The following is a 19862-nucleotide window of genomic DNA, read 5'->3' on the forward strand; positions in this document are numbered from 1 at the left end:
TGTGTTAAGAGAAAGGACTTAAAAGTAAAATACATGGATACCCTAAAAAGACAACCTACGATGGAAACGAACAGGAGAACGGGAGAGTGAAGATGGAGAAAGAGAAATATTGCACTGTCCAAGGGAGTCAAGATCAGGATCAGGATTTGGATCAGGAGTGCGGGATGGTCCCCTACAGCCAGACGAGGAAGCCCCAGATGAGCACGGCCAGCGTGAGACCGATCTGTATGCCCAGGAAGGGGACGAGGGCAATGTACAGGACGGCAAAGATGACAGCATAGCCCGCATAGTAGAAGAAATTGAAGCTGATGTTAGGAAGGAGAAAGAGAGAGAGAGAAAGACTTGGATCAGAGAGAGAGAGCTCGGAGAGAAGGCCACTAGTCCTGGGTACTTACACCTTCCAGTAGTTGCGGTGCCATTTCGTTGTGACCGCAGACTCCTTGAAGTAGAAGCGTCGGATGCCTATGAGGCAGCGATCGATGAATTCCGACCAGTCACACTGGCTAGCATCGAAGTTGTAGCGCCGCCGATCGCTCTCCGGGATGATGGCGGAGATGCGGAGAGCATTCTTCAGGGAGTACCGGAAGTCCTTGTCCAGAAAGTAGTCAAAGGCCTTGGTGCCTTTTTGGAAGACGCGCATGTACTCATAGGCACTGAAAGAGAGGCAATCTAAGAACTGGGAGCAGGAGGTATTCTTCAGGCAGGTCCTAGCAGAATTCTTACGTGTGCTGTGGCATGCCAATGCCAAAGAGCTTCTCCGGAATTATAAATACCATGGCAGGCAGCAAATGAAACAGATAAAAAAATAGATTGTAGCGCCAGCCGTTTCGCAGCTTGGTCAGTGGCTTCCACACGAAACTGTTGGGGGGATGCCGCTCCACGCTGTCGTTGATGATCGTGCAGAACTCCGACAGCGTCAGCGGATTCACTTCGCCCGAGGTGCAGTGGATGATCTCCGGCTGCTCCAGCTGTCGGGTCCCCACATACCAGCCCATGACCAGGGAGGAGTTGATCACATAATCGCATGGAATGATGTCAATCACGGCCGAAGCCTGGCCGCACATCGTCCGAAAGATTCCCTTAACGAAGCCGGCTAGGAAGCCCAAGTGGCCGGAGTTGGCGTTGCCCACCCAGCCCTTCATCGGATGCTCCAAGGTGCCATATACTAGAAAAGCAATCAATTATAAATTGTTGTCGGTTCTGTTTGAATGTATAAATCGAACGCTTACCAATCGATGGCCTGACTATGGCCGCCGGAAGTCCTGACATCTCCGCCATCAGCAGGTTCTCGGACAGATTCTTAGTGAATGTGTACGTGTTGGGATGGTCCTGGATGTAGCCCTTGCACTTCTGCTGGGTGAAGTCCGCCCAGGCCTCGTCGTCCTCGGCCATTTTCATCATGTCGTAAGGATCGAACTGTGACTTGTACACTTCCTCGGCGATCAGGCCGCGGTTGTTGCTGTTGCAGAAGGCTGTCGAGCAGTAGATGTACGCTGACAGATGCTTCAGCTGCTTGGCCAGCTCGATGGTCCGCATCGTGCCCGTCAGATTGGTGCGGATGGCAGTGCGCAGCGGGGAGCTGAACTTGATCGTGGCCGCACTGTGGTAGATCACGTGCACGCGATTGATCAGCTCCTGGAGCAGATCCGCGCCGAAGCCGAAGTTCGGCTCGCTCAGCTCCCCCACGACAGGCACTACCTTGGCCAGGGTTTTCTCCGCGTACTTCTCGAAGATCTGTGCGGGAAAAAGCCGTTGTTTCGATAAGCCGTTTGCTTGTTTGTATCTGAGAGTCTACAAATTATGATTACTACTACTACCAGGGGGGGAACGGTTTTTTTTTATAAATAAGTAATTTCCAAAACCAACAAAAATGTGCTTGTTGCGCCATTAAAAGAAGGTAAAGAAATATGGCAAAGATACATAGCTTGTACCGAAGTCTTAGATACTCTTACTGGTTCAAAGATTACAATAGATCTCAGAGATTCTTAATGCTTAATCTAAAATTAATCAGCTAAAACTACTGAAGTTTGTGGATTAAACTGATTGTTCAGATATCCCCACTAGCACAGAGCCATAACCTGGCTAACACTTTACCGATAATGGTTCAATTTACTCTTTCATAGGCGGTGAGGGAGTGCGGAATGCTTCTCTAATGGGAAATGGGAGATGGGAGAGGCCCGTTGCCCGTTCCCTTCGACCGGTTACGACTCTGACAAATTAACGCTCCATAAAGAGGCACGTAATTGGCTTTAATGATACACCCATGATGTCAGCGAAAGTGCCAAGGGGCGGGGTATGGTCGTGACCCTTGGGCCTCGCGAGTAACCCACACCAAATGTAACCACACTTACCGGCTTCTGAAGCAGGCGATTGATCCGCTCCTTGGGATCGAACTTCTTCTTACCCCGGACGAGAACATAGATGGTGCCGATTTCGGGATGTGTGTCCAGCAGGGCCTCGATCAGGACGGTCCCCAGGAAGCCCGTGCCGCCGGTGACGAAGATGTTTTTGTGGGCAAAAAACTCTGGAATGGTCAGGGCCGTGCTGAACTGTTGGCGCTGGCTGCTCGGTCCACGATTCCTGTGCTGAGGTTTCCCATTTCTGAGGTTGCTGCTGTTGTTGTTGCTGTGGTTGTGGGTGGTGCTGGTGCTGGTGCTAGAGGTGGAGTTTGTGGAGGTTTCGGTGGTGCTGCTACTGCTGTCATGATCCGTTATGACAGCCATGGTGTAGGGCTCGAGATTCGTCGGTGGCGCCAATTTCCTGCTGAACGTTGGAATCGGTTGGGCCCAGCTGCAGCACAGAATATTAGTCTTACGTTAGTTAGTCTCGGCCGTCAGCCATCGGGTGCTACAGGGGGACAAACGGATGACGGGTCGGCTCGCACAACTGTGAACTCGGAACTGAGGCGCAGCCGCTCCGGTTAGTAATAGCCGGTAAGGCCTGCGTCCCACACCACCCAGAACACAGAGGGTTGCGAGCGAACCGTCACCCGCCGTAACTGTACACACCGGTGGAAGTGCGACTACACTCTCCCCGTAAGGGCGGCTGGAACAGGTCCTGGCACGGTCATGTCTCTGCCAGGATGCTGGAGAATGGTAGTCGGGCGGAGAGAAGAAAACTCTCAGTGAAATTACCCCAATCCAAGGTGACACTGTTATATGCCGAGGGATGCATGGCCGGGGGGGTGCCCGGTCACTAATATGCGGACTCTGGATACCTGCCGACCTCCAGCTTAAATTAGGCTTCCCGGGGCAAGCGGGCTATGCCTCGGGTGACCAACCCCTTCCCGCCTACTCGTGGGATCAAAAATGCCAAATATATCAAAAATACAAAATAACGAGGTGGAACGTTGTGAGTTGATGCGGACACCGCAACTCTACAGTTATACCCGATACTAAGTCAGTATGGCTCTCCTCCGGCAGACGCCGCTAATATTAAACGACACGACAAAGAGTGCGTGCGAGAGAGACAGAAAATCAGTCTGAGCGTGACGTCGGGCGCTGCGTAGCCACTGCAAATTGATTTCTTGCTTTTGGCTACAAAAAATGATCCGATCTGATCCAGATTCAGCAATCTGATAGATGTGGTCGTTATCTATTATTCTGCGTTTTTAGTTTTCTCGAATCTGCAATATTGTGGATGAAACAGATTTTCGTCCTTTGTGGGGGCGGAAGGGGGGGGGAGGCGAAATTCTGAGATTTACGTTTTATAGTGAGATCTAACAGAAGTGCGGATACCAAATTTGGTTACTCTAGCCTTAATAGTCTCTGAGATTTGTGGATGCCCCAGATTTTCGTCCTTTGGGGGGCGGAAGGGGGTGTGGCGAAATTTGGACATGAAACGGTCAAGGTCCGATATCACAGGAGTGTGGATACCAAATTTGGTTGCTCTGGCTCTTATAGGTTCTGAGATCCTTGAACTCAAATTTTGCAATTGTCAAAACCGATCATGAAACCTGTGTGTTAGAGAGAGACAGAGCGAGAAAGAATGAAACTGTTTTCTTGATTCTGGCTATAATAATTATACGATCTGATTGAGATTTTACGATCTAGAACATATAGTCATCCTCTACGATTCTGCGTTTTTGGTTTTATCGTATCTTTAAAAATGTAGATGCCACAGATTTTCGTTTTTTGTGGGGGCGGAAGTGGGCGGGGCGAAGTTTTGAAATATTTTTGTAGCAGTGACATATCACAGAAGTCTGCATCCAAAACATTGTTGCTCTAGATCTTATAGTCTTTGAGCACTAGGCGCTGAAGGGGACGGACAGACGGACGGACGGACGGACGGACGGACGGACAGACGGACAGACAGGGCTCAATCGACTCGGCTATTGATGCTGATCCAGAATATATATACTTTATTGGGTCGGAAACGATTCCTTCTGGACGTTACACACATCCACTTTTACCACAAATCTAATATACCCCAATACTCATTTTGAGTATCGGGTATAAAAACACCGCAAAGGAGCTCGGTACTCCTCTTAAAGTACCGGAGGGACAAGCCAATCCCTCTGTACCAGCGCCTGGGAAAACAGGTCCAAAGAAGACGGGGAAGGAGACTGAGTCGGTCCACCGTCTTCAGGCAGTGGCAGCAGGGAGGGGGGGCCCGAAAAGCCAATCGGGTCCTTCCAAGTCGGGTGGCTCCAAGGGCGAACCGGAGACCGGGGTGGCTGCCAAGCAGAGCGTAATCGCGGCTGGTAAGCGCACCGGGACCGAGGAACCCATGGGGGCCCCGGCGAGCAGCGTCTCTGCACCACGGGGAGGAAAGCCGTCGTTGCAAAAAGAGAGTTGCACTTATTTTTGCTCCCAAATTTCAGCAATGAAGACCACACCGCAGTGAACCTCGAAGGCCAGGAGCGCTCTCTGAGGATCTGCTCCGCATACATGGGGCATGATCAACCAGACCCCCCTCCACACGCGCCTCTTCGGGCTCTAATCGCAGAATGTTCGGCCAAGGACATCGGCCTAATTGTGGGGTGCGACGCCAATGCACATCACTGTCAGTGGGGCCGCACTGACACAAACGAAAGGGGTGAGTACCTTTTCAGTTACTTATTGACCACTCAGATGGTCTTATTAAACCGGGGTAGTGATCCCACCTTTATTATTAAAAACCGCAAGGAGGTCCGGGCCCTCACGCTTGCCTCTCATGAGATACAGAGTAACATTGTATCCTGGAGGGTCCTGGAAGATCACTCCTTCTCGGACCACAGGTACGTGGAAACTGTTTTCTCCTTCTCAGTACCGAAGCCAGTTCGTTTCCGGAACATCAGGCGGACAAACTGGTCTCGATACTCTGATTACCTCTGTCGTGTTCTCCCCGAGCCCCCATCTAAGGAGGAGTTCTCCACGGAGGCAACGACCCGTCTTCTTAAGATCTTTACCGACGCCTGTAATAAGGCGCTCGACAAAGCATGCCCCTCTTTCAAGAACAGTGGCCGGAGGAAACCGGAATGGTGGAATCCGAAACTGGATGAACTCCGGAAAGCCTCCCGGAGACTCTTCAATAAAGCTAAGGCTGAGAACGTTGAGCAAAACTGGGCCGAATACAATGCCAGTCTGTCAATCTACAACAAAGAACTTAGAAAAGCCAAGACCCTGATCGGCGTCCTGGACAGGGGCGCCGAGGACGGCCATGTCCCTCGCGATAAGTGGCACCTGGTGGAGAACGAGCTCCAGGACCGGTTCCTACAGGAACTGGAGGAGAACGGCGGACCACCGCCAAAGTGTGAGGACGCAGGGTGGCATCAAGGCAAGGTGAAAGCCATCGCCTGCCAAGACGCTCGCTCTGCGGCCCTCTACATGAAGGCGGTGGCTGCTCTGAAAGAGGTCTACCCAGGGGCGAAACAGGCCGTGAGATGGGAGGATGTTCCCAGCCGCCCGAGAGCCAGAGCATGGGTATCGACATCGGTCTAATTGTGGGGTGCGACGCCAATGCACATCACTGTCAGTGGGGAAGCACTGACACAAACGAAAGGGGTGAGTACCATTTCAGTTACTTATTGACCACTCAGATGGTCTTATTAAACCGGGATAGTGATCCCACCTTTATTATTAAAAACCGCAAGGAAGTCCTGGACCTCACGCTTGCCTCTCATGAGATACAGAGTAACATTGTTTCCTGGAGGGTCCTGGAAGATCACTCCTTCTCGGACCACAGGTACGTGGAAACTGTTTTCTCCTTCTCAGTACCGAAGCCAGTTCGTTTCCGGAACATCAGGCGGACAAACTGGTCTCGATACTCTGATTACCTCTGTCGTGTTCTCCCCGAGCCCCCATCTGAGGAGGAGTTCTCCACGGAGGCAACGACCCGTCTTCTTAAGATCTTTACCGACGCCTGTAATAAGGCGCTCGACAAAGCATGCCCCTCTTTCAAGAACAGAGGCCGGAGGAAACCTGAATGGTGGAATCCGAAACTGGATTCTCCTCCCGGAGACTCTTCAATAAAGCTAAGGCTGAGAACGTTGAGCAAAACTGGGCCGAATACAATGCCAGTCTGTCAATCTACAACAAAGCCAAACGCGCCTCCTGGCGTAAGTTCTGCAGCGAAATCGTGAGTAACTCAGAAGCCTCGCGCTTGCGCAGAGTTCTCTCGAAGACAACACCCACCCTGGGCTACTTGAAGAACACCGACCAGTCGTGGACTACGTCCAGCGATGAATCGCTAAATCTTCTCCTTAATACTCACTTCCCTGGCTGCGATGAAAACAGACCCAACTACTTCGCGCCTCCTTCTGTCGTCTCAAATGCCCTCCTGAGCCTGCTAAGCCGGGAGAACATCTCCTGGGCGATCAGAAGTTTTAAACCTTACAAATCCGCGGGCCCAGGACTCCAGGACGGTGAGCCTGATCGATCAGATACTGCAATGCAGGACGGTTGAGGCATCACTGGGGATGTCAACATGCACCAGATTCGTCTGCAGAGGCACACCGCAGGGCGGAGTCCTCTCGCCCCTCCTATGGAACGTGGCAGTGAACACACTGCTGCGGGAGATAGAGGGGGGTGGCTGCCGTGTGGTGGCGTATGCGGACGATGTTGCTATAGCACTCTGACAAGTATTCTCACGAAAATGTCGAAATGGGCAGACAAATGTGGTTAGGCGTCAACCCGTCTAAAACGGAACTGGTGCTTTTCACTAGGAAGTACAAGGTTCCGGTACTGATTCCTCCTAGACTATGTGGGGAAGCGCTAGTTTTCAGCAGCAACGCCAAGTATCTTGGCCTAATCCTCGACAGAAAGCTCGACTGGAAATTGAGCATAGAGAGACAGAGTAAAGAAAGCCACAGTGGCCCTCTATACTTGCAGGAAAGCCATCGGACTAAAATGGGGAATGACCCCCTATATAGTCCGGTGGCTCTACACCGCCATCATACGACCGATCATGCTCTATGCAGTGGTGGTATGGTGGCCAGCCTTAGACAGAAGGACATGCCTCAATAAACTCAGCAGAGTTCAACGCATGGCAAAGCTATGCATCACTGGCGGGCTACGCACTACTCCAGGGGTAGCCCTGGATACTGTGCTGGACCTCCTCCCTGTAAATCTCATGGGAAAGAAGGTGGCAACACTTTCTGCCCTCAGAATGAGAGAAGCCAGACTGTGGAAGGCGTCCGCGGTTGGGCACTGGGGACTCCTGATGAGACTCCCGCAATTACCAGAGAGGACAGATTACTGTATTCCTAGTGATCACCTCTCGACGCCCTTCCAGGTATCAATCCCACCTAGGGAGTACTGGGAGATGGGCGAACCAGGACCTGCAAATGCGGTCCACTTCTACACTGATGGCTCAAAGCTAGACGGCCGCGTGGGAGGCGGAGTCTACTGCAGCGAGCTGAAAATCAGTCATTGCTTCAGGCTCCCGGACCACTGTAGTGAAGCCATCTCCATGAAGCGGAGATTGAAGCCATCAAGGAGGCCATTTCTATAGTCTCCAAACTAAGTCTAGACACGCACTTAGTGTGCGTCTTCTCGGACAGCCAAGCGGCTATTAAAGCTCTAGGCTCAATATCGTCGAATTCAGCGACTGTAAATGACTGCAAAGGTCTCTGCACGAGATCGCAGAGCAGTTGGATCTCTTCCTTATATGGGTCCCCGGCCGACGCCGCCGCCGACGAGCTAGCCAGGCAGGGTACTACGATCCCTCTCCTATCGGAGAGGGAGCAGGTAGCGATGCCCTTAGCTACGTGCAGGCTCCTAACGCACGAATTGTTCGAGCAAAATGCCAATAGGAGATGGCAGCAAACCGTCTCCTGTAAAGTCTCAAGATTGATATGGCCATATCGATCGAAGAAGCGCTCAGCAGAGCTGTATAGACTCAGTTACTCGAGCCATTACGGGACACTGGCAGATCGGCACTCATGCCTCCAGACTGTCAATCCCTCATAACGACTTCTGCAGGAGTTGTCGCGACGAGGAGGAGGAGGAATCGGTCCTCCACTTCTTCTGCCATTGCCCAGCCCTTGGAAATCGTCGTCTTCGTATTCTCGGGGCCGCTTTCCTCACGGACATTTTGGACCTGTCCGAAATCAAACCAGGGACCTTGTCCAAATACATCCAAGCTACCGGATGGGACTGCCCTTAATCCTGCAGTAGTCTGCTCTCACGGTTCAGGCAACGAGAAGGGGCACATGCCCACGCGGCAACACAACGGACCTTCTATAGGTCCAAGTGAGCTCGGTGGCGGGAGGGTCGCATCCCCCCCTCCCGGCTACCGCCATAACCTAACCTAACCTACTTAGTCTCGAGTCTTGGTTTATTAGATAAAAGGTGTAGCAGATAAAACAGATTGAAACGAGGGGGAACGTTGTGAGTTGCTGCGGACACCGCAACTCTACATTTATACCCGATACTTAGTCAGTATGGCTCTCCTCCGGCAGACGCCGCTAATATTAAACGACACGACAAAGAGTGCGTGCGAGAGAGACAGAAAATCAGTCTGAGCGTGACGTCGGGCGCTGCGTAGCCACTGCGAATTGATTTCTTGCTTTTGGCTACAAAAATGATCCGATCTGATCCAGATTCAGCAATCTGATAGATATGGTCATTATCTATGATTCTGCGTTTTTAGTTTTCTCGAATGTGCAATATTGTGGATGCAACAGATTTTCGTCCTTTGTGTGGGCGGAAGGGGGTGAGGCGAAATTCTGAGATATATGTACGTTTTATAGTGAGATCTAACAGAAGTGCGGATACCAAATTTGGTTACTCTAGCCTTAATAGTCTCTGAGATTTGTGGATGCCCCAGATTTTCGTCCTTTGCAGGGGCGGTAGGTGGTGTGGCGAAAATTGGACACGAAACGGTCAAGGTCCGATATCACAGGAGTGTGGATACCAAATTTGGTTGCTCTGGCTCTTATAGGTTCTGAGATCCTTGAACTCATATTTTGCAATTGGCAAAACCGACCATGAAACCTGTGTGTTAGAGAGAGACAGAGCGAGAAAGAATGAAATTGTTTTCTTGATTCTGGCTATAATAATTATACGATTTTACACTCTAGAACATACTACTACTCTACTCTACGATTCTGCGTTTATGGTTTTATCGTATCTTTGAAAATGTGGATGCCACAGATTTTCGTCCTTTGTGGGGGCGGAAGTGGGCGGGGCGAAGTTTTGAAATATTTTTGTAGCAGTGACATATCACAGAAGTCCTCATATAAAACGTCGTTGCTCTAGCTCTTATAGTCTTTGAGCACTAGGCGCTGAAGGGGACGGACAGACGGACGGACGGACAGACGGACCGACGGACAGACGGACAGACAGACAGACAGACAGGGCTCAATCGACTCGGCTATTGATGCTGATCAAGAATATATATACTTTATGGGGTCGGAAACGATTCCTTCTGGACGTTACACACATCCACTTTTACCACAAATCTAATATACCCCAATACTCGTTTTGAGTATCGGGTATAAAAAGTCCCCCACTCAAGGCAGCTTCCGTCTGTCTGCGAGATCAAAATCCGCTTGCCGGCAGAAGTGCAGTCGAGTCAAAGGCCATTCAATGATAAGTAGATACAGAGGAAGTGAAGAAGTGATGACCGGAATTTGATGGTTCTTGGACTTCAGCACTATCCATTCTTCAGAGTTTTCTCTGATGAGCAATGATGAATGATTGATGAACAACGAAAAAGATATTCACGCTTACAAAAAACCTTTAGTCTGTTCAGATAATGCTTCAAATGCCTTCACAACACCCCAATGTAGGAGTCCGGCATTTTCTGTCAAATCGAATTGTTTGATAAGAAATCATCATAACCTCCCAAGTATTCAGTTCACAAAAATTTCGGTCATCCATTTTCAACGTTTTCCAAACAAAACAATACATTTGTTCCGCTTGGATTTCTACACAAAATTTAGTTCTCAGAAAAAAACCAAACAATCATTTCAGAAATATTCAGCCTCGTGTTGGTAGTAATCAAAATTTTCTGTAACAATATTTAGAATGAATTGCACGCTGAAAGTGGCTCGGGGACTGAACCATTGCTGGGGAAAGCTGCAGCAGGTGCGGCTCCTGAGCCACAGGCGCTTCGACTGGCGGAACTACAACCCCGACTCGCCCTCCGGGGTGCATTCCCAGTTGCACCGGTTCGATGATGGCCCTGTGGCCAGTGGGGAGCTCATGGAGCTGCCGATGGCCAGCAGCCAGCGAAGTGGGTCCGTGTGGGAGGTGGGTCGGCGCACCATCCTGCAGAACCCCGAGGAGCACATGCGGCGCCAGCAGCTGATCATTGAAGAAAACAGGCGAAGGTGGACCCGGGGACCTGCGAGACGCGATGCACAGGCTCCAGGTATCTCCAAGTCCGACGTTATCTACGATGCCGACGACAGGCGGAATCGAGAGTCGAGTCGACCCCGCCGTAGGGCTAAGGACCCTAACAGAGCGGCCAAGGACTACAGCAAGAGGCGGCGGTACCAGCGCCAGAAGGAGGTCAAGCGCCAAGCTTACGAGCTACAAAAGTCGCGCAGGGGCTACAATCTGCCCAGGCCGGATGATTCTCGCGCCGAGGCCCAAGACGGGGACGTGACCATGAGCCGTCGCGACGAGGCACAAAATCAGGACGATTACTCTGGCGCCAGCAAGGAGTGGCTGCGCAAGCGCGCAGAGGCTGAGGAGGCAAATCACTGGCACACCTGGCACACTTGCCCCAGTCAGCGGTGCAGCGAGGATCTAGAGCCCGGCGACGATTTCAATCCCAGCGACGGCAGTCACAGTGGCCTGGGGAGACACCCCGGGGGCTACTACGACAGTCGCCGCAGCTTTCACCACCTGCAGCTGCCCTCGATCAGGTCCTCAAACTACCAGAAAGTAATCGATCGCCTGACGTGCAGACGCAAGCCTGTCGGCTTCCACCTGCTCATGCAGAAGCACCCAGAGGATGCCAGGCTGGAGGATGATTCCGTCCTGGAGGAGAAACCGCCGCAAGCCGCTCTGCGCAAGCGACCGGAGAATGTGGGGAAGACACCGCCCTTTGACATGACCATCACGAGGATGGAACGCGCCCCAGCTCCCGTGTGCAGCTACTTCGAACAGCTGACCAACCCACCGCCGAGCGGCAGCCAATCTTTCTTCGCAGCGGACGCAAAAAAGCAATCCACAGAATTATACAGTATTTAAATAGAGCTCAAACATAATTTTTGTTGGACTTTTATGTCTTCTTTTCAACACTATTAACTGTACTTTCGCACATTTTAAGCATTCCGCTGTAATCGGAATGTATCCGACACAACACTCTCAATCGATTTCCAATTCTCAATGCTTTCAATTAAGTGAAACATTGAAGCCAAGGCCGTTTCCCACGGCCGATCGGTGATCGGTGGCACACTGCCTGCCTTTGTTCGCCTCGCCTCATGAGGCCATCAATAGCTTCACTAATTAATGGCAAATGAGGCGTATATACGCGATACAGAAAGAGACGCGAATGAGAAAATCAGAGAAATCAAATCAAGGTATAACCGCTGTAGTTAGCACTCACGCGGAGGGTTGGGGTTTTCCATTGCCTAAGGTCTGCTAAGGTCTGTGCAAGTGGAAGAGATAATGAACAAAATGCGTAACAATTTCTTCAGCGGAGAGATTAATTTTTTGAGCATTTTCGTGGGATTCGTGTTTGACGCTAACACAAATTTGTGTCAAGGCCGCCGCGCTGCCAGAGATCCCAGAGCCCAAGCAGCGTCTGGTCTGTCTGGGTTGGGCCAGAGTTGGGCCCCAAAGATGTTTGTAGCTAGAGTTTCTGTTCGAACTTCGAAGACAAACAACTTAATCAAAATGCACGGTCACGGTCGCATCGCATGCGTCGTGTTGATCTCCAAAGTCTCTGATGTCTGGGCATGCAGATGATTCGAATCCAATCCCATCACATGGATACACTCCAGCTCTTGTCCGATAGCTGCTGCTACAGTTGCACATATTTTTTGGGGGTTTATCACCTGATCGCTAATTGATTCGCCTGATAATTGACCAACTGACAGATCAGGCCCACTTTGCTAACCTTCACTGACCTTCGCTTGCTTTTCCATTTCCAAATGGTGACTCAACACATTTGTGCTTGGCCAATTGGCCAGATGACTTGCCTATTTCTTTACATTCGCTTGCTCAAGGCATTTCGCTTTCAAATGCCATAGCCACAACCACATGGTCCGATTCCGTGCGATAGAATTATGCAAATTTTGGATTAGAAGATGGAAATGGGTCGACGGGCCGGTGGCTGGTAGCTGGTGGCTGCGATGGGATGGGATGGAGGGATATCTGCGAGAGACAATGCCACCTACTCTAAACAGTTTTAGAGGTCTCGACCAATGATTTGCATAAAATCTTCACAGGCTCCAACCCAACGCCATTTGAGTTTCGTTCGAGGCATATTTTTGTCATATTTCCATCTCCATCTCGTATTTGAAATAGTTTTTGTTTTTTGAACTCTGTAAAGTTCTTCGTGGGTTGGCTTTGAAACAGACAGATTGATGTATGGATGGGGATGGGGTATAAGAGAAGGTTGGGGGATCGTTGAACTTGACATTTTGTTAGGCGAAAAACCTTGAATAATCGGAGACAGATGATCTTTCGATTCGTGTCTGTAGAGGTCAGAAATCAAGAGATGAATTCTTTTTTCTTGCACCGATCCTCTCTATTGTTGATGTTTACCAACAATATTTTTTTATGTATTTTGAGTTGAGAAAAACGTGGAATCTATTATATACTGGTGTATATACCTGATAGCTATCTACATTGTCTATTGGCTATTGAGAGATAGCTTTAACTGCACGAGTATATGCCCTAAGATTTGCATAATTTTGCTACGTCTCACCAAGCCCCCCCTGCGAGGGACAGAAACGGTTTATGCATCCCTTCCAAATCTTTCCAGTGTGCCACCCTCAACCTCAACTTCCTCTTCCTCAACTTCCCGTCTTGCTTCCACCTTTCCAAAAAACTAACTTCTCTTTTAGTAACCTATCAGAATGTAAGAGGCTTGCGTAGTAAGCATTCTTTTCCGGGATAGTGTTGCATTTGCTTCCCACGTTATTGTGTTTACTGAAACCTGGTTAAAGCCGGGCATTCTTAGTTCCGAGGTTTTGGCAGGTCGGTACACAACTTTTAGAAAGGACCGTTGTCTCGACGGGCAGGGGGGGTTCTAATTGCAGTGGACTCTTACTTCACGTCGGAACACTTCACAGTCCAAGTTCAACAGGAACTGGAATTCCTGTGTGTAAAACTGATTCTTCCCGCTTTCGCTATATTCATTACTTGCTCGTATATCCCACCTTCTTCGGATATTTCAATTTATGAGCAGCACTTGTCCGCTTTAACCGCTGTTTCTTCCTCGCTATCTGATAAAGATCGTATGATAGTTCTTGGTGACTTCAACTTGCCAGGAACTGTTTGGTCTTCGGTAAACGAGTCTAGTATCCTAGTGCCCATGTCACGACATGACTTTGTGGACGGCTTGCTTGACCTATCCCTGTCTCAAGTCAACCATGTGAAAAATTCCTTGGGTCGATTGCTTGATCTGTGCTTTGTATCGGATCCGACCATAGTGTTGTTAACCCGAGCCCTTCCGCTCACTATACCTGAAGACGCCTACCACCCTACTTTCGAGGTGTCGCTAGATATAGGACCAACTATATTGGATCGGTCGAGTAGGCTGCCCGAACGTGTCCGCTGCTTTCGTAAAGCCGAGTTTGCGAAGCTGAATAACCTCATTAGGGATTTTGATTGGTCCGCTTTGTACTTGTGCACTGATATCATAAAAGGCACAAACATTTTTTACAATGCTCTTGGCACATTTTTCGATTCTTGTGTCCCGCTTTCTTGTCCGACTAGATCTGGAAAACCCCCTTGGTTTACCAAAGAGTTATCCAGTCTAAAAAACTTAAAATCAAGACTTTATAAAAAATTTCAAGAAGTGCGTTCTCCTACTTCTCACTCTCGCTATGTAATAGCTCGGTCAAACTTTTCAGTTCTTAATGCTCAATGCTATAAGAACTACCTATCTCGATGAAGGATACGTTTTTCTCAGGACCCTAAACAGTTTTACAGCTTCGTAAACAGTAAGCGTAGAACGTACGCACACCCATCCTCGCTATCATTTTGTAATACGTCGGCAAATAATGATCAGGCAATTGCCGATCTTTTTGCCCAATTTTTCCAAACCACCTATTCTGAGGAAAGCTACTCTGGTCATCCGTACCCATACGGTTTACCGAGGTCGAACGGCATTTTCAGTCCCTTGTTAAATGAATGTTCCCTACTTCATGATGTTCGACTAGTTAAGCCGGTGTTTTCACCGGGTCCAGACGGGGTTCCAGGTTGTGTACTCAGGTACTGCGCCGAGGCTCTGTGTGGACCTTTGCTTAAACTATTCACCCTGTCCATTGATTCTTCTTGCTTCCCCCCGATCTGGAAGGAATCGTTTATAATTCCTCTCCATAAAAAAGGTAGCAAGTCTGATGCAAAAAATTATAGAGGTATAGCAAAGTTATCCGCTATTCCTAAAATGTTTGAGAATGTTTTAACTCCGCACTTGCAACATCTCTGCAACTCACTTATATCTCCAACTCAGCATGGATTTATAAGGCGGCGATCAACCACCACGAACTTGTTAGAGTTTACCTCTTTCATTATTAAAGGCTTTCAATGTAACTTACAGACGGATGTTATTTACACCGACTTTAGTAAAGCATTCGACTCTGTAAACCATTCCCTTTTAGCGCATAAACTTGTCTTTTTAGGGTTTCCGCCCAACCTCCTGAGATGGATTTCTAGCTATCTTTGTTCTATGTCTCAAAGAGTCCTCTTCAAAAACTCCCTTTCTTTACCAGTAAAGGTTTCTCCGGGAGTACCACAAGGCAGCCATCTAGGCCCCTTACTCTTCACACTCTTTATTAATGACTTGCCTTCAGTATTAACATACTCTCGAGTACTTATGTATGCGGATGATGTTATACTCTGTGTCCAGTACATCTCATTTCATTCTCGCTTGCAATCCGATCTCAATAACTTTCAGTCATGGTGTTGTGCAAACCTGTTACACCTTAATGCCTCGAAATGCAAAGTTATGACATTTCATCGTTCTAGCCCTTTGTTGGCTCCCTATACCCTATTTGGTGGTTCTTTTGAGAGAATTACCCTGGTGGATGATCTGGGTGTTATGTTGGACCCCAAGTTAAAGTTTTCCGAACACATTTCTACCATGGTAAATAAGACCATGGGCGTGCTTGGGTTTATAAAGAGGTGGTCAAAGGAATTTGACGACCCCTATATAACAAAGACTCTCTATACCTCGCTTGTTCGTCCGATCTTAGAATACGGCTCCTGTGTATGGTGCCCTCAGTACAAAGTACACCAGGACCGTATAGAATCAGTACAGAAAAACTTTTTACTCTTTGCTCTGCGGGGCCTTAACTGGGATGCGGGTGTAAGACTCCCATCTTCCTTTAGTAGACTACTATTAGTAAACCTCCCATCCTTAGTTAACCGTAGAAAAATGTTTGGTGTGATATTTATGCACACTTTGATCAGGGGTGACATAGACAGCCCTGATCTGTTGAGCCGCATAAACTTCACGATTCCTATTAGAATGACTAGAAATTTTATACCGTTGTTCCTTCCCCTTTGTAGATCGAATTATTCCTTGCATGAACCGTTTAGGGTCTTATGTTCGGATTATAATTCCCTCTACCATATTATATCGTCCTCTTATTAAATTACTAATCCTTACACACCTTTCTAGTAATTAGTAATTGTAGTGGTATTTGTATTTTGATTGCATGCTTAGTTTCTTAGTAAGTTTAGTGCTAATTTTCCTCGAATGTTAGTCTAATATCTATCATGCGGCAGCGCCCCTCGGTCGGTTGGGCGGGAGGAGGGCTGCGTTTTGCCTGGGATCCGCGCGTAACAGCCTTCTGCTGGTTTCACACCCACCACTTGACGGTGCAGTAACTGCATCGCCTCTTGAAAGATGGAGTCATTGCATGTCAACGTCCAAGATAAAACGAGGTGGAACGTTGTGAGTTGCTGCTGACACCGCAACTCTACAGTTATACCCGATACTAAGTCAGTATGGCTCTCCTCCGGCAGACGCCGATAATATTAAACGACACCACAAAGAGTGCGTGCGAGAGAGACAGAAAATCAGTCTGAGCGGGACGTCGGGCGCTGCGTAGCCACTGCAAATTGATTTCTTGCTTTTGGCTACAAAAATGATCCGATCTGATCCAGATTCAGCAATCTGATAGATATGGTCATAATCTATGATTCTGCGTTTTAAGTTTTCTCGAATGTGCAATATTGTGGATGCAACAGATTTTCGTCTGTGTGGTTGTGATTTTGTGTGTGCGGAAGGGGGTGGGGCGAAATTTTGAGATACACGTTTTATAGTAAGATCTAACAGGAGTGCGGATACCAAATTTGGTTACTCTAGCCTTAATAGTCTCTGAGATTTTTGAATATCCCCAGATTTTCGTCCTTTGCGGGAGCGGAAGTGGGTGTGGCGAAATTTTGAAACAAACTCGTCTCGGTCCGATATATTAGGAGTGTGGATACCAAATTTGGTTGCTCTTTTGTAGTCTCTGAGATCTAGGCGCTAATGTTTTACTCTAAGCAAAGCCGCCTATGCTACGTGGGCGGGGCGAAGTTTTGAAATATTTTTGTAGCAGTGACATATCACAGAAGTCTGGATCCAAAACATCGTTGCTCTAGCTCTTATAGTCTTTGAGCGCTAGGCGCTGAAGGGGACGGACAGACGGACAGACGGACGGACGGACGGACGGACAGACAGACAGGGCTCAATCGACTCGGCTATTGATGCTGATCAAGCATATATATACTTTATGGGGTCGGAAACGATTCCTTCTGGACGTTACACACATCCAGTTTTACCACAAATCTAATATACCCCAATACTCATTTTGAGCATCGGGTATAAAAACTGTATTAGTATTTATTTATATTCTTCTGGAACATTTGGTAAACCGGTTGGCAGCGTTAAAAACGATACGGCTCAATCGACTCGGCTATTGATGCTGATCAAGCATATATATACTTTATGGGGTCGGAAACGATTCCTTCTGGACGTTACACACATCCACTTTTACCACAAATCTAATATACCCCAATACTCATTTTGAGTATCGGGTATAAAAACTGTATTAGTATTTATTTATATTCCTCTGGAACATTTGGTAAACCGGTTGGCAGCGTTAAAAACGATGTCAGTCATCCAAAAAAAATGTAATAAATTATAGAACCATGCCAGAACCAGAAGAAAGAAATAAGCGTTTCTGGATTTGGCCACGCTGTCAGTTCCAGAGAAAACTTAAAAATTGTTTGCGAAAAGACCAGGAAAAATGCTCTTATAAGCATATGTATATTTCTAAAGGCAATACAATTACTTTGGTTTGCCAATGAATTTTCTAGCAAAGTCAGCAAAACAACATGTGGAAAACAGTCGCGAAAAACTTAACCAGCACACACTGATAGGAAAACCGAAACACACATGGAAACCAAGAGAGCGGTAGCGAGCGAGCGAGCGAGCGAGAGAGAGAGGTAAAACTTGTAAAGCTGAAAGAAAAACAAACATTCGAGTGAAAATTGAAAAACAAACAGATATTCCAATGGGTTTTCCTTGAAAGCAAACAAATATCCGATAAACTGAGCACAAAGGTCTTTCGTCACTTCCGCTGGGTCATCGATTACCAAGTGTTTGGCAATCTATTCTCGACTCGATCGAAATTTGTTGCAATCGGTTGTACTTTCGATGACTTATCATTGATTGCACCACGCGTCGGTTCTGTTCGGTTTGGTTTGGTTCGATTCGGGGGTTTCACTTTGCACTTGATTTGATTTTGGGTGGGCAGACGCAGACGTAGACGACCGGGACACACGACGGTCGTGATGGCCAGTGTTGGGTGTTAACTGTTTATGTGGAAGTGTAAACTAACCGAAAAACTATATCGACCAAAGTCTGCAGCGGGAGGGGGTGGCCGAGCACACTGGGACGCGGTGCAGGAGGAGGAGAGGAGTAGGCTAAGAGGTTTTCTTCTTTTGCTGCCAATGCCAACGCACGCTCAACGCAGACTGATCCGAGGAAATGGCGCGACCGGAGCTTAAGCTGAAACCCAAACTTGCACTCAAAATCGGAATCTGAAACACTCACAGTCTCTGTGGCTCTCTTTTTCTAGCTCCTCGGCACTGTCTCGTCTCTGGCTTTCAACTCACAAAGATCGTCAAAGCTAAGTAATGAAAATCGGAACAGAAAACAATCAGAAGTCAGCGACGAAACCGAATAACCAAAAACAAATAACAGTAGAGTCAGTAGAGTCGACATTCCGACTGTGAGATACCCACTATTAGAAAAAAATATCTAAAGACAATTAAGCAGAAACGTTGCGTTTCTTTGTTTATAGTTTGTTGGCCAGATAATATTCATAAATTGTAGAAACGTGCTATATTGAAATTGTACCATCTATATAATTGAGAATGTTACTGATCATAAATATTTATTGTCCGGACTAATCAAATATACCCTTCATTACTGGGTGCAAAGAGCGAGCGAAATAAGCACACTCTTCTGAAGGCAGAGAAACACCAAAACTAGTGGAGAGCGCAGCACGGAGCACGGAGCACGGAGCACGTAGAGAGAGAGCAGCACTTTTGAGAGGCTAACGAAGCAGCAAGACAGCAACATCGGCAATGTTTTCGGTAACTGAGAAAGCTGACTCTCCACCCCCTACCTCTCCCACCTGTGTGCCCCCCTCTCATGGTCGGATCTATTACGAGTGCGTGGTATCTTTTGAGTGGATCTGGCAATGTCTTTGGCTGCCGTTTGGCGCAACCAGCAACCAGCGGGTGAAAGCGAGACAGCGACTGGTGCTTGAGTTAAGCGATTCGACTTAGAAGACAATACACTCAACAACGTAAAAATGAATCCAAGGAATTACTTTACTCGTACTCCCACAAATTTTCGTTAATTCTCTTGAAATGATTTTAGTTTTCCAAATAATTTGAGGTCTTCAAGCGGGTCACCTAGCTTCCTGTTCTTTGTCTCTTACCGCTGACCATTGCACTTTATTCTGGTCAAGAACGATACAGTTACATATATCTGGTATAGTACATACATATATATATATACTGCTGATGTTCATAATTTGAGTCCGGTGTCAATGCGGGAAGGAAAAAAACTCTGGGGGATCGTATGACGTGGAGCAGATCCACGTTTTCGTTGATTAATTATGCAAAAATGCTTTGTTTTGCTGATTAATTGATTGATTGATAGACGCCTTGATGATACCAAAGCAAATAACATTACAAAACTGTCCGTTTCAATGATCTTCTCTGACGGAAGCTTAGAAAGCTCCAGCGATC

General features: G+C 48.0%; 2 protein-coding genes across 2 annotated transcripts; one reads left to right on the forward strand and one right to left on the reverse strand.

The window, feature by feature from the left end:
• Positions 1-79: 79 nt before the first annotated feature.
• LOC117192866 (putative fatty acyl-CoA reductase CG8303) lies at positions 80-19559 on the reverse strand. Its single transcript, XM_033397620.1, has 7 exons — positions 19550-19559; positions 18440-18641; positions 2352-2790; positions 1230-1734; positions 724-1165; positions 396-653; positions 80-305 (listed from the first exon to the last, which is right to left on the reverse strand). Exons 1-7 carry the CDS (start codon positions 19557-19559, stop codon positions 173-175), a joined length of 1989 nt encoding a protein of 662 aa, XP_033253511.1. The 3' UTR covers positions 80-172.
• Positions 10244-11641, forward strand: LOC108159657. The gene has a single exon (XM_017293131.2). The coding sequence runs from the start codon at positions 10452-10454 to the stop codon at positions 11622-11624; it is 1173 nt and encodes a 390-aa protein (XP_017148620.2). The 5' UTR covers positions 10244-10451; the 3' UTR covers positions 11625-11641.
• Positions 19560-19862: the final 303 nt, after the last annotated feature.

Source organism: Drosophila miranda (genome assembly GCF_003369915.1).
Source record: "Drosophila miranda strain MSH22 chromosome Y unlocalized genomic scaffold, D.miranda_PacBio2.1 Contig_Y2_pilon, whole genome shotgun sequence".
Classification (NCBI taxonomy): domain Eukaryota; kingdom Metazoa; phylum Arthropoda; class Insecta; order Diptera; family Drosophilidae; genus Drosophila; species Drosophila miranda.

Coding starts and splice junctions, on each gene's coding strand:
- LOC108159657 (XM_017293131.2), top strand. CDS start 10,452: ATGAATTGCACGCTGAAAGTGGCTCGGGGACTGAACCATTGCTGGGGA.
- LOC117192866 (XM_033397620.1), bottom strand. Junction 2,791..18,439: donor TTGGTCGATATAGTTTTTCG/GTTAGTTTACAC, acceptor TCTGTGCTGCAG/CTGGGCCCAACCGATTCCAA. Junction 1,735..2,351: donor ATCGCCTGCTTCAGAAGCCG/GTAAGTGTGGTT, acceptor TTTCCCGCACAG/ATCTTCGAGAAGTACGCGGA.